At 40.5% G+C, this 15,897-nt stretch overlaps 1 protein-coding gene across 1 annotated transcript in view; it reads right to left on the bottom strand.

Moving 5' to 3' along the window:
* The window catches only part of LOC126251599 (ATP-dependent RNA helicase DHX8), a 136,951-nt gene that overhangs the window by 82,503 nt on the left and 38,551 nt on the right, over nt 1-15,897 (bottom strand). The window contains exon 7 of the mRNA XM_049952132.1: nt 2,396-2,537. Coding sequence (XP_049808089.1) covers nt 2,396-2,537 — 142 coding nt within the window. The remainder of the gene's footprint in view (nt 1-2,395; nt 2,538-15,897) is intronic.

The following is a 15,897-nucleotide window of genomic DNA, read 5'->3' as shown; positions in this document are numbered from 1 at the left end:
ACAGAAACTGGAGAGGAGAAAAGAACAAGCATTAAGAAAGAGTGGATAACAGAAAGTAAGTTCGATAAAATGAATAAATGTAGCAAAAAGAAAAATGACAATTCGGAAGAAGGCAGAAGAAAGTACAGAAAAATAATCAATGAACTAAGAATTTTAAATGACCAGGCTAGAAAGGACTGGATGAGAAAACAACGTAAGAAAAGAGAATAAATGGATGACAAAGTCAAATTGGAAGAAACGTACAAAACAGTAAAATTCTTAACAAGGAAAGAAGTAATGAAAATAAGCAGAAGAGGAATGTTAAATGAACATGGGAAGAAAACACTGTGTATAGAAGAGAAGCCTGAAGTTTGGATGGATTCTGTGGAAGAGTTACGTGTTGCACAGGCTGATGAAACTAGAATGGGTTTGGAAGATGAAGGGGAACAAAGATTTACTAAATGTTACATCTGGAGTGTATGAATCATGGACAGTTAAAAAGAAGGAAGGAAAATATTTAGAAAGACTTAAGAATGAGGAAGTAATGAATAATATAATAGAGGGAAACATTCCACGTGGGAAAAATATATCTAAAAACAAAGATGATGTGACTTACCGAACGAAAGCGCTGGCAGGTCGATAGACACACAAACAAACACAAACACACACACAAAATTCAAGCTTTCGCAACAAACTGTTGCCTCATCAGGAAAGAGGGAAGGAGAGGGAAAGACGAAAGGATGTGGGTTTTAGGGGAGAGGGTAAGGAGTCATTCCAATCCTGGGAGCGGAAAGACTTACCTCAGGGGGAAAAAAGGACGGTTATACACTCGCGCACACACACACACACACACACACATATCCATCCACACATATACAGACACAAGCAGACATCTCACAAGCAGACATATTTCAAATATGTCTGCTTGTGAGATGTCTGCTTGTGTCTGTATATGTGTGGATGGATATGTGTGTGTGTGTGTGTGTGTGTGCGCGAGTGTATACCCGTCCTTTTTTCCCCCTAAGGTAAGTCTTTCCGCTCCCGGGATTGGAATGACTCCTTACCCTCTCCCCTAAAACCCACATCCTTTCGTCTTTCCCTCTCCTTCCCTCTTTCCTGATGAGGCAACAGTTTGTTGCGAAAGCTTGAATTTTGTGTGTGTGTTTGTGTTTGTTTGTGTGTCTATCGACCTGCCAGCGCTTTCGTTCGGTAAGTCACATCATCTTTGTTTTTAGAAGTAATGAATAAAATAGAGGAAGAAAGAAGATTACCGAAAATGAAAAAGAATGAGAAAAAAAAATCTCCACTGGAAAATAAACTGCATAGGAATTGTCAACAACAAAAAATTATAGGGAGAATTGTGGAATTAATGAAAGATAGGGGTAGCAAGAGAATTGGAATGATGGATGACATTAGAAGTGGATGAACATACAAACATATGAAGGAAGATGCTCAGAACAAGAGCCTCCAGTTGAAATCTGTCGTAAGACAGATACACCACAGAAGAAGAAAATAGCTTAGTTCAGCCATATTTGCATTTCGAATCATTGCAAGTCTTGGGAAGAGAAACTGCAATAACTTATCATATTTTACATATTTTCATTCAGTAATGTTCTGTGCTAGCTCATCTTTATGAAAGAATGTCTTCACCGCACAAAAACATACTGCTTAATATATGGAGCAAATCCCATGTTTGTTGTAAATAACCCACTACAGTTCAAAAGGGACAACGAAGTACATAAATACAATTCCAGGAAAAAAAAAAAAAAGACAGATGTGCCGGCACACACACACACACACACACACACACACACACACACACACACACACACACACACACAGAGAGAGAGAGAGAGAGAGAGAGAGAGAGAGAGAGAGAGAACATAAAACTTGATTTACAGGCCCTGGTGGGTCCATCAATATTGACAGACCGCCATGTCATCCTCCGCAAATGGCATCGCTGGATGCGATATGGAGAGGTGCGGGGTCAGCACACCTCTCTCTCAGCCAATGTCAGTTTTCGTGACTTGGAGCCCCTACTGTTTTGTCAAGTAGCTTCTCAACTGGCACAAAAAGGCTAAATACACCCAGTTAGAGTCCTCCCGCCAAGAATGAAATCGCTGGTAGTACTGGTAATCAAACTCGGGTTCTTACATGATAGTCAGTTGCGATGATGACTCAAATGTGGAGGCGCATGCATGGGCATGCACACACACATGGGCACTGGTGCGCTTGCGCCTGCCCACCCATTCTCTCTCTCACACGCACACATGCTCCACATCATTAGGGTTAATCATACAAATGATCCATGGATCATGAAACTAGCTAACAACTGAGGTACCCTGCATGTCCCTTAGCTGTCTCACAGACATTAACTGTCTCACAAACGGTCATAAGTCATTTTACAAAATTATACCTGTTTAATCTCCCATTTTTCTGGAGATGAAATACGGTGGACACGTTTGCGGCTGTTAGTTTCATCTTCTTCAGCTAATGAACCTTGCAGCTCCAACAATGATGTGGGCCTATCAGGATTACGATGAGCCTGTTCTTCATCCCTGTGGACAAAAATTTAAAATGATCAAACATTCAATTTAATAACTCCAATGGAAGGCTCTCAAAGCTTTTTCCTGCACAGTTCTCACACATATTCCACTTCATATAGAATTACTAATTTTTTTGTTTGCTTTCTATTTCTTAATCTTATTTCTGTTGGAGTTAATATGCAAATTCGGTGCATGTATTATTTTCATAATGAAATGTAACAAGATAATGAAAAGGGCTGTCAGAAAGTTAGCTTTTGCCAACAAGGCCTTTGCCAAAAATAGACAGACTGGCTCCAGTTGCCAGAGACTGTGGTCATGAGTGTGAGAGATGTGTTTGTGTGAATGTTTGTATGTTGCATGTTTTTGACAAAGGCCTTGTTGGCCAAAAGTTAACTTTCCAACAGTCTTCTTGTTGTATCTCTCTGCGACTCAGCACCTCTGCTATATGGTGAGTAGCAACTACCCTTGTCATTACACTGTTATTATTTTCACAGTTAATTTGGTGAGCATGTAAACAGCATACTCCAAATCTGTCAAGAATTTGGTTTTTTGGCTAACATCCAAGATTCAAAATAACTTTTCTTCTGATAATAATTCCAAGAGAGTGTGGTTTGACACATAATTGATTCATATGTAAGTTTACCACAAACTGTAATCATCAACTTCATACTTAAAATACTTGTACTTTAGTAGGTGTTGGTATATATGTTTACTGGGGTGCAGAACAAATAAGCATTAATGAGAATGCATCTACAAAAAAAGAAATTTCTCGCTGAGATAAGATGATGTAGTCAGCCTATAAAAATATAGAGTAAAAATGGAAGAAGTCGACTGTTACACAAATAAGCAACCAATTGATGACTCATAAAATAAAATAAAATAAACTTCTGACAAGTTACAGAAAGAGGTCAAGTGAAATAAGAATACTTTATTAATACTTAGCATGCCACTGACACAATATCACAGTGATTGGTAAATGGGAAAGTGTGGTGGGTGTAATATTTCAATACACCAGTGAAGATGTTTTCCTGTGATGTTGAATATACACAGAATCCAAGCTATTGTGACTGACAGATATCAGTAGCGACCAGCACCAACATAACAATTCACTACTGAAACTTCACAGACATTAGCTGGCATGCAGATTCTCTCTGGAATTTTGTATATTTTCAGGTTGATTTTGAGTTTAAAATGTGCAGTAAATAGGAGAAAGTCTAGAAAAAATGATAACCATTGTCTTGTTATGTAATTTGTCTCATTTTAGGTCAATATAAAAAATGATAATGTCATATTAGGCCTAGAATTTGGCAAATTAAGATAACAAAACGCCAACAAATGCCTATTAACTGCAGAAGAAATACTGGAAGGCAGTAATCGTAGCTGTGCTGCAAACATCAGCCAGCCATGTGAACACCAATATGTAATATTAATATGTACATGTATTTTTCTGTTAACATTTCTGTCAGTACATGTATTAATGTAAATACCATAACCTCAAAAATTGTTATGTACTCATTATGATAATATTTACTTAACAGAGAAAAATGAACACAATGAAGATGGAGAAACTTTTCCAAAACATGTTTGGGTACTAACACAAGAAAAATTGTGTGTGGTCAAGGCAGAACCACATTTACAAAATTGTTAAGGCTTTCGTGGCCACTTGTTGACAAACTGCCTATTGGCTTCTGTCTCGGGTTCTTCGGCCGACGTTCATCTAATGATTTTTCTGACGTTTCGCCAGCACGAGTGGCTGGCATTGTCAAAGCTTCACCCTCACCATCCACCGGCAATGGAGGGTGAAGCTTTGACAATGCCAGCCACTCGTGCTGGCGAAACGTCAGAAAAATCATTAGATGAACGTCGGCCGAAGAACCCGAGACAGAAGCCAATAGGCAGTTTGTCAGAACCACATTTCATTATTATATGGTATGTCTAGATTTATTTGAAGTGAAACTGCTGCATTTGTTTCTTGTATAATTTTCACAGAATGTGTTGTCATAAGAATATATCCTGCAAGTGCATCAGGATGAAGCAGAACTTGCTTGGTCTTCTTCATATACACCCATGCAATGTCGAAAAAAAGTGTGAAATGACTTTGATGAGAACTGGACAGGTGTGGATGAAATACGAGGGTGGTTTGAAAAGTTCTCCAAATGGAATAGAAAAAAAGTACTTACATCACTGAAACTTTTTTTTATTTTTCAATGTAGTCTCCTTGTAGATTAATGCACTTGGTCCAATGATGTTCCAGTGCCTTGATCCCATCTCGAAAATGAGTTTCCTCCAGGCCTGAAAAATAGTTGTCAATCCCGGCTATCGATTCTTCATTTGAAGTGAATCTTCGTCCACCAAGAAAAATTTTCAATTTTGGGAAGAGATGGAAGTCTGACGGGGTAATATCAGGTGAGTAAGGCAGGTGTGGCACCAACTCATACCTTAGTTTGTGTAATTTTGTCATGGCGGCGGCACATGTGTGCGGGCACACATCAAGAGTTGCAACACCCATCTTGCAGATAATTTTTTCATTTCTAATTCTTCAGTTAAAATAAGATATACCCTATCAGATAACATCTGGCAAGTGTGAGCAATTTCAATTACTTTCAATTGGCGATCTTCCATGACCATTTTGTGCACTTTTGCAATGATTTCTGGAGTAGTGACACATCTTAACCGACCACTGCACTGATCATAATCTAAGCTCTCCCGACCAAATTTAAATTCATTTGTCCACTTGGCAACATATGAATATGAAGGAGCAGAGTCTTCCAGTGTATTCTGGAAATCAGCATGAATGTCCTTTGCTTTCATACCTTACTTTACAAAGTACTCAATCACTGCTCGAATCTTGATTTTTTTCCATCTTCATAAATCACTATGCAGAAACAACAACAGAGCCACATCACCACCACAGCTCTCTTCCAAGAGCACTGATGTGGCATGTGTTTACAGGCAACAGTCCAATGAATATCATGTGAACAACTCGTTGCAGTAGTGCCGACCTCTTGTGGTGATTCTGAGAACTTTTCAAACCACCCCTCGTAACTGTGTACATAGGTACAATGGATTGAAACAAAATGTAGGACAACACATAAAGCAAATGTTTAGATATATTATTTGACAATCCACTAATAACAGACACAGAGGGATAGACAAATTGTTATTTGCAAATCCGAGGACAATGTTAATGCAAATAAGCTTCTGCCTAGTTCTAAGTTCAAACTATAGAAAACTCTGACTACAGCAGGGAAAAAAGATCCTTGCATATAACAATAAGTGACAGGTAGGATACGAAGAGTCATTGGAATACCGACACTGTTGTCGGTTACAGGTTTTGCTCTAGCCAAATGATATGTTTATTAGCATATATTCTTCTTTCACATGAATGACAACTTAAGGCAAAGAAAGGAAGATGAAAAAGGATTTGTCCATTTTATAAAGTTACACTTCAACTGAATTCATCGACAGAAAAATTTGAAAACACTTATTAATCCGAAGAAGCTTATACAAATGTGCAGCTAGCTGAACACTTACCTGTAGCAAATACTGGTCTTCTTAGGGCAGCAATGAATAACTGGAGAGGACTACCAAAAGGGTAACCTATTTGAGCAAAGTCTGTTATATGGGCCATTGGACCTTACAACAATGAATAAGTGGAGAAAGCAGGATTTTTATTGCATTATAATGGCTGTATGAAATGCATGCATACCACACACCATATTGACAAATAAAAAATTCCCTACAACAAAGTTTGTGCCGATAATATATACAAGCTTGGTGTCATTTGCAGGAGAGTCAACAGAGAACTTTTCACAGGGTCTATGAAAAGCAACTGGACTTTCAGAAAATTTGTTTCCAAATCATATCATCATCACAGAAAGGAAGAAAATAAGACAAAAAAGATGTGTAGTATGGAGTATAAAAAGGAAAATTTTTAACAGGGAAGGCTGACACATTGGACACTCCATATGAATACAGCAAATGTAGTGCAGACAGTATATCTACCTTTGGTTAAAGTGGTAGTACAACATAATGCAATATGAAGGCTAAATTTCACTTTGATCTTGTGTTTTTATGTTTTTGTATCTCATGTAACTGACTATGAATGAAATTTAAACAAAAAGGTGAGCTGTTTACTTATTTATTTGACTAATGATTCTTTTTCATTTCTTTCTGCAATAAATATTACTGAAGCTTCACCTGCCTATTCAATTTCAGCCTTCTAATACAAACATTGGTGTATTTAAAGCAGAAAGCCTAAATTCTTAAGCTTGTTTTCTATTTACAACTACAGATTTCTACAAATGAGGTATGACTTCTGGGAAACACACACACACACACACACACACACACACACACAGCTGGTAACAGTTGCTACCTACAAGACATGCACCGCAGGTCTTAAAAAAGTATCTGGAAAATCTGCTGTGGTTACAAAAGAATATAATTGTTGTGACTCGCCGATCTTTCAAAGTGCCGCCGCACAGTTACGCATGTCCTATACATGCGGCACTGTCTGCCAGCCATGCAGCAGCTGCACCACCTAAGCAGCCAGCCAGCCAGCAGCCGCTAGACTTGGGACTCAGTGCTGATTTGACTGTTACTGTGTACGCATGTCTTACCTTGTCTACTTGCTCTGTGACTTACATGTGTTGTGTCGTTTTTGAAATATATGTGTTCAACTTGACGTTATAACAATTGGCGACGAGGTAGTGGATTTTTCCTTTTCATCGTTGACCCACAGGTTTCCATGGTTACTTTAAAACAACTATTGCAAGGTCTCATTGAACAACAAACGCTTCTTACATTGGCGTATCGCGATTTCGTCGCAGCATCCAATGCGGGGCATTTCTTGTCGTTGTCTATACCTCCTTTTCCTCCTTACGACGAGACGGCGGAAGACTGGTCTGATTACGAAAAACATCTTCAACAGCACTTCCTGGCATTTCATGTCGCGGACGAACAAACGTGTAAGTCTCTGTTCCTTTCATGGATTTCACCTCAAATGTATCGGTTGTTGTCGCAATTGGCTCCTTTGAAAGATCCTGCGTCTAGTCCTTTGCTGACATGTGCTCACTTCTGTCTGTATATTTTCAAAAGCATACACATGTGGTAGCCTCTCATGTTGCCTTTTATCGCTGTCAAAAACAACCGCATCAATCTTATCGCGTTTGGGTTCCTGAACTTCATGGCCTCAGTAGAAAGTGTCAATTTGTTACTGAAGTTCACAAAGAATCCTATGCCGATTCCATGGTACGGGATGCTATTATCCGGTCGGAGCCCGACAAAGAAGTTAGGCAACGTGCCCTTCAGTTGGCAAATCCAACTCTAGATGAAGTCCTATCCATCGCGCAGTCGTTTGAAATTTCTCGCACCGCTGGAGCGCAAATAGAGGTGTGGGGTGACATCAGGGAAATACAACCTCTGTGCGCTGTTGACGACGCGTGCGGCGTGTCCCCACCAGCCGACATGGCCGCAGTACGCTCCCAAGTGCGGCCTCGGCCTAACCGTATACAAACCTCTAAGAAACTGCAGCAAAACCCCTGGCAACTTCCTTCATGTCCGCGGTGTTTTATGAAACATTCACGGGAGGATTGTCCCCAACGTTGGGCCATGTGTCACAATTGCAAAAAGAAGGGTAATGTGTCATCCGTTTGCCGCATACTTGATGTTCATAAACATGACGCTGATTCTAATACTGTGTTGTCTATCAATTGTACTTCTTCCCTTTCAGGGAAGTTATTCCTCACAGTCCAAATACTTGGTCGAGATGTTCACATGCAGGTGGATACTGGTTCTGCTGCCACTATCATCAATTCTCAGACGTATCTTCAGTTGGGTTCTCCAACCCTATCACCTGTCACTAGGCAATTACGGACGTACAATAAACAGAAGATTTCTCTCTTGGGACAATTTGATGCTGAGGTATCTTACAAATCCGTCGTTCGCACTGTTCCCATTTTTGTGGTCGACCATAGTAACGCAGAGAACCTTTTTGGTTTCAATGCCTTTCGCGTTTTTGGGTTCCCCATAGATGACTCTGCCAATATCATATCTGATGCCATTCCTTATGCTCAATTGGATTCCTTTTCGACGTCATTTTCATCCCTTTTTTTCTCCTGGGTTAGGCCGTGCAAACAATTTTGAAGCTCATATCATGCTCAAACCCACTGCACGGCCTAAGTTTTTTCGGGCTCGGCCCATTCCTGTGGCCCTTTGTGATCAGGTCAAATGGGAGCTGGATCGTCTCACTGCTTCAGGGGTCTTCTTCCTGTCTCTTCAAGTGAGTGGTCCACTCCTGTCATTGTCGTTGCTAAGCCTAATGGTGATATTCGTCTCTGTGGCGATTTCAAAGCCACTGTAAATGCCCAATGCCTCATCGACACTTACCCTATGCCCCGACCTGAAGAATTGTTCACTAAACTTGCTGGAGGCCAGTATTTTTCTAAACTTGACCTGTCAGAAGCTTATCATCAACTTCCTCTCGACGCTGCTTCCCGGCAGTTCCTGGTACTTAACACACCGTTCGGCCTCTATCAATACCAACGATTCCCATTCGGGGTTGCCAGCGCCCCTGCTCTCTTTCAGCGCTTCTTGGAACAATTATTGTTCCCTGTCCCTGGGTCTATAAATTACATGGACAACATTGTTGTCACTGGCTCCACCACTGAAGACCATCTTCAGAATCTGCACCAACTTTTTCATGTCTTACAGACTGATGGTCTTAAGTGTAACCTTCAAAAACCAAAATTTTTTCAGGCCTCTATCACGTACTTGGGGTTTCAAATCTCTAGGGATGGTATTCGTCCGCTTCAGCAAACTGTCGCTGCGATCGATGCCCTTCCTCGCCCTACATCTGTTAAGGGGCTCCGGAACGCCCTATACTTGCAATGTTAAAATAACGCTTATAAATTACATCTTTCCTCAAAAAGTATTTGAGGTAGGAAGTTGAACTTTTTACAGATTATTTATTGGAATATGGGCTACAACTTAACACAGGGATTTTACAAAATTTTAGTTCAGCTATTAAAGATGATTTTTTTTCAATTGTAATGAAAATTCACAACATTTTTTTGCAATTTTTTATTTATATATTCAAAAATATACAGTTTTTTGGAAAAAGGCTGTGTTAAATTATGCAGAAGGTACTGTGTAACATTTACTGAAAGTTTGAAACAAATATGTTTGGAAGATCCTTAGAAAACATGTAATTAGTATGAGAAAATAAAAGTTTTGGGAATCGAGCGACAAAGATTGGATTAACTTTTTAGTGCATTCCAGGTCCATAGGATGGATTATCTTCATCCTCTGCAAACTCCTCCTCCAGCTTCCTCTTGTTCCTCCTCCTGTTTACTCTTGCTTGTATTTCTAGACTCTTTACAGCCCTGTCTGCAGCCCAAAGGCGTTCCTTGTCTAAAGCAAGCATCGCTCGTTGTTGTGTTCGTAGATTTTGCTACCATTTTCTTCAGTTGCAGTTACTGCAACACTGTTCCAAAAGGTGGTCATGTATGAACACTTACCACATTTCAGTTGTATTTCACTAGCAAGTCCTACGTGCTTTATTATGGAGAGTTCTAGACCAACTTCACTACAATGAATACATCTTACACAGTTTGAAAAAATTCCTTTGAGAACCGACATATCAAATATTTCATTCACATCCGATTCGCCCATAAAACATTCATAGTTTTCACTCATTGAACCAAGCTTCTTCTGTGAAGTATTTTCTTTCCCACTTTGACTGCTATGGGCAGGTGTACTTGAGAGGTTAGGTTCACTCACTTGGTTATCGTCTTTATTGTTTACAGTAATAACACATACCTTTGGCTTTCCAACATTTCTCCTTTTCTTAAAAGCCTTCAGAGGATTTCTAATAACTTTACTTTTACTCATTATTATACTTCAACAAAACAGAGACTCAAGAAACAGAATTAATTACGAATATTTTCGAGATAACGACAGACTAAATAAACATGAAACAATCGACAATCACACCAGCGATATATATTGAACCATCACAGGTTAGCCACAACACATACTTTATCTCACATCACTAAAATGTACCTGATGAACACGGACGTTAATAATAACACCATTTGACAGCAGTTTAACAGCGCCACAGTGGGTTACGCCCATGTAGAACACATTTCAAAAAAAAATTTAAAAATAGTTGTAGTCTTCGGAATTGAATAAATTATATATCTATTAAAAGGTAATAGTCTGCAGATTCAGAAAACGCAAAAAAGTAAAAATTGAACTTTTCATGATTTTGAGCCTTTCCGGAGCCCCTTAAGGAGCTGCAGACCTTCTTGGGAAAAATAGCATACTATCACAGGTTTTTACCGTCTGCTGCTTCGGTGGCTCAGCCGTTGCATCGCCTGTTGCCTAAATACGTGCCTTTTCACTGGTCCGCGTCATGCGATGTGGCTTTCCAGAAACTGAAGACTATGCTGAAACAGGCCCCGTGCCTGGCTACTTATCGACCTGGCCAACATCTTGTTCTTGCCATGGACGCCTCTCAATACGGGGTTGGTGCAGTCCTTGCGCACTGTTTTTCTGACGGTTCTGAACAACCCATTGCTTATGCTTCCAAGACGCTCACGGATGCCCAACGAAAATATTCTCAAATTGAAAAAGAAGCTTTGGCCATTATTTATGCTCTGCATAAGTTTGGTGTTTTTCTTTATGGATCCAAATATCATCTTGTTACGGACCACAAACCACTTGTTTCCTTGTTTTATCCATCATCGTCACTTCCCGACAAGGCTGCACACCGCCTCCAGCGTTGGGCTCTTTACTTGTCTCGTTTCAATTATGAGATTCATTTCCGGCTGATGGCTCAACATGCAAATGCTGATGCACTGTCTCGCCTTCCCATGGGTCCTGATCTGGCATTTGATAGGGACGAACTTTTGTGTTTCCACCTGGATGTTGCTGAGCAGCGGGTTGTGGACGGGTTCCCCATCACCGGGGACTGGCTGGCGGTTGCTACGGGTTCTGTCCCTACCATCTCAAGGGTTTTACACTGTATTAAGAAGGGTTGGCCAGATTGTCCGTCCGCTAAGACTTATGATCCGTTATGGAACTACTACGCTTTGCGTTACCACCTCACAGCTAGGGATGGGGTTATCCTCCTTTCCACCGAAAATGCTTCGCCACGTGTGGTGGTACCTGCATCTTTGCATGCTTCGGTCTTGTGCCTCCTTCACCAAGGGCACTGGGGTGTCTCTCGCACAAAATCTCTGGCGCACCGTCATGTGTACTGGCCCAGCATTGACTCTAATATCGCACACATGGTCGCTGCCTGTGGCCCTTGTGCGTCACAGGCCACCGCCCTGAAGTCATCTTTGTCACCGTGGCCTTCGCCTGAGAAGCCCTGGGAGCGTATTCATGCTGACTTCGTGGAACCTTTTTAGGTACTTATTGGCTACTCATAATTGATGCCTACTCTAACTTTCCTTTCACTGTCCGTTGCACGTCGCCTACCACTGCGGCAACCGCAAGTTGCCTAGTATGGGTACGGGGATATGGCAGGCGGCCAAAATGGAGTCCTGATCGCATCTTACGACACCATGGCCGACGCCTGTATGAAATCCAGACAGACACGGGTGTTGCAGTGTGTCATTCAGACCAGCTTCGGCCTCGTGTGCCGGCAACGCCTGTTCCAAATGCCGCTACACCACCTTCGGCTCTACATGACGCTTGGGATCTTAGCATCTCTCATTACTCACAACGCAGCCCTCTCACCATCATCTCGGTGCCAGCACAAGAACGGACAACACCAGGAGATGTGCCCATGCAGGAACCAGATGACCATCATCTGTCGGAGCAACTCTACCTGCCTCCTTCTCCTACGGACACCGACACATCGCCCATGTCTCCTGTTATAACAACCGGACTTGCCACAAAAGGCAGACTGGTGCACGGGGCCCCAGCAGATTTGACCCCTATGTCTCCTCTCATCTCGACCTGTTATCATAGGGGACACTTCCGTCCGTACGGGAAGCCGCCTCCTCGAGACTTTATGGCCAGTCAAACAACACCTATGGACATTAGCCAGGCCACCTCCATCAAGACCAGTGCAAACAAATCAAAGGGGGAAGAGTCTTGTGACTCGCCGATCTTTCAAAGTGCCACCGTGCAGTTACGCACATCCAATACATGCGGTGCTGTCTGCCAGCCATGCAGCAGCTGCGCCACCTAAGCGGCCAGCCAGCCAGCGGCCACTAGACTTGGACTCAGTGCTGATTTGACTGTTACTGTGTACGCATGTCTTACCTTGTCTACTTGCTCTGTGACTTACATGTGTTGTGTCATTTTTGAAATGTGTATATGTGTTCAACTTGACGTTATAACAGTAATGTATTTATCATCTATGCTATGTGGATATATGTGTAGTTTGTTCTGTACAGGAACAGAGATTTTAATGAAAATATTTTATGTCCCTTTTTTAAAAAAAATTAATACAGGAAGAAACAATAGCAGATGCATGTGGTGCTACGGTAATTGCTGAGCTTAATCCTTGTTAGAGTACAACATCTACTACTGAAATGAAAAGTGTAGGAGAGTGTGTCACAACTAGAGGTTAGTGTACCTAGAAACATGTGAGCTGTTTGGTCAGTACTTTAGTCTAGTGAATGATTTTAGAATCACGTGAAGTAATGCACACCAGAGATCACCAGAAGCAATTTCCACCATTTTTTGTTGCTGCTGCACATGAGGTTTTGTTTTGTGCAGCATTTGTACATATTTCACGTTCTATACATTTAAATGCTGTATAATATAGTGAAACTATTTGGAATATAATGTTAATTCTATAGGTAAAGAATTTTATGGTGAGTAAAATTCTTTATATTTTTAGAAATATTTATATAACATGTTGACTGTTAAGCCATATATCATCAACCATGCACCGTCTTGTACCTTGGAACAGAAGAAGGTCTTTTACCATGAAACATATGATATTTGCAAATGAACTGCATTTCTTTAATGTCTTAACAGTTTCACCTGTCTTGAAAATGGAAAGCTGTGTTAGTTTCCAAAAGCTCCTATTTCAAAATGTTTTAAACTTACATCTGACTTTTGATAATACTTCTGCTTAACTTAATTTTACCTACTGATTATTGGTGTGTAGTAGAGTAATAATGTAACAGATAGACTATTAAATACAGCACTGTCAAGATTTACCTGCCTGTGACACTTTTATGAAAAAATTTTCAATCAAATATTTGCACCTAGGTATGTGACTATGATGTGCCTAGGAATGAGTTTTCACATTTGGGAAAATCTTAATTTTCTGGATTAATTTTTGTTATGCAGAAGAAGACTTCATGACATAAAAAGCTAATGCCACTATTTAAAAATGGAATAAGAAAATATATTAAAGTTCTATTGCACAACTGGCTAGAGGCGAAAGTCTAAAAAGTGAACCAACGCAAAACACTCTCCCCAACTCATTATTTGGTGCTTACATAAGAGTATGAGTGCTTGGGGGCTCAAGTGAAAAAATAAGCAAATAAAATAAAATAAACTTATGCACTGAAACTTTCTGATAGGTTAGAGCTGTGTGCCAGGACTCAAAACCAAGAGTCTTGCCTTTCGCAGGGCATGTACTTGACAACTGAGTTATACGATCATGACTCATCTTGAAGTTTGGATTCTGCCATTGCTGCCATACAGTCACACCTACTCTTGAAGCCCTTACCTGTCTCCTACCTTATAAACTCCACAGTTTTCCCGCATTCATGTTATGCACTGTTTCTGATGAAACTGAATGTTAGAAGAAAGAATAGAAATAAGGGAAGCTGAGTGATTGTGAACCTTCCTATTAAATAGTTTACAGATTTACTTATGTTCAAGATGCTCAGAAAAGTTGGTTCAAGATGTTGAGAAAAGCTGTCCTCAACACAAAACTGGTTGAGAGTGACAATGTTTGACTGGATATTGCCCTATTGTAGATCGTATTCTTTATCCTTCCTATAGTGCGCAGCTACAGAGGAAACTATACGTTAATGTGAAATCCCATGTAAGGGCTGTAAGGACAAGATAAGAGATCAAGAATCGTATGGAAGCATAAAGACAGTTGTTTTACCTTCAACCTATTTGTCAGTGGGACAGGAAAGGGAATGACTAGCATGGTACAAGGTACCCTCTGTCACACACCACAGGGTGGCTTGCAGAGTATCAGGGTTGCCACAAGCTTCCCCAATTAAAATTCCCTAATATCTTCCTAATTTCCAGACAACTTTTAGCATTTTTCCCTGACAAATTTTGGGATCTCAAGGGTGAGTAAAGACTTAAGCTGACAAAAAATATAGGGACTTTTGTATTTCTAAATATGTGAGTAAAAATCTAAGTACTCACATCAACATCTTTTGTAATGAACTGTTTTTAGATGGAGAAAGCAAGCCAAAAGGTATCTGTGTTTCATTAAGACTAATGATGTTATTTTATTTCAACAAAACAAAACATATTTGGTAACAAAAATACACATTTCCTTAGAGTCGCAAGACAGATTTAAAATACCTTCACTGATTTCATAAATGACCTCAGAAAAAAGTCAGCCGCTTGAAAGAAGTGTGTAAGGCGGAGACGAGTTGCATAAACCAACACTATAGACGATAGTCACTAAAATGTTGGTTCTACTATGTTCATTATTGTCAGTTATTACCCACTGTGTTATATCTATTATTTTAGAGGTACTGTGTGACCGCCCGCTTAGCTGAGTGGTAACGTGTTTGCCTACCATGCAGCAGGCCCGGGTTCGATTCCTGGCCGGGTTGGAGATTTTCTCCGGTCATGGACAAGGTGTTGTGTTGCCTCATCATCATTTCATGATCACAGACGTGCAGGTCGCCCATTGTGGCATCACCTGAACAAAGACTTGCAACCCGGTGGCCGAACATACTTTCTAATATATGAACTACTTTCAAAGTGCCAAAATGTACAAGCATAAATAAAATGTCTATAAAACGCCGCACTGTACAATGTACTTCTGATGAGACAGTCGCGGTTCCTGAAATTCACTGGCAGGCCTGATCCTTTAGAGATACCCGCAGAAATGGCCTGCAGTTTTGGCCCATCGTGGAACTCCACTCGTGTGGCCATGTGTCACAGACACCACATTGAGGAAATGAAATTGTGGTGATCAATCCATACAACAGATAACTTGTGTGAATACTCTGAGAATTAATACTAATGAGGATACGTAACAAGGCACCATGAAGACATTCGTGGAGCCGAACAGGCACACAGAAAAGACAATCACACTTTCACAACTAAATTTTTAGCCATAGCCATGTCAGAAAATGAGCGCACAAACACTTTCACATAAGCACTCAAACACAACTCATGCACATATAACTGCTGCCTC

The sequence above is a fragment of the Schistocerca nitens genome, chromosome 4 (genome assembly GCF_023898315.1).
Source record: "Schistocerca nitens isolate TAMUIC-IGC-003100 chromosome 4, iqSchNite1.1, whole genome shotgun sequence".
In the NCBI taxonomy this organism is placed as follows: domain Eukaryota; kingdom Metazoa; phylum Arthropoda; class Insecta; order Orthoptera; family Acrididae; genus Schistocerca; species Schistocerca nitens.
Note: the sequence above shows the minus strand (reverse complement) of the source record. Positions and strands in the feature narration are given on the sequence as shown.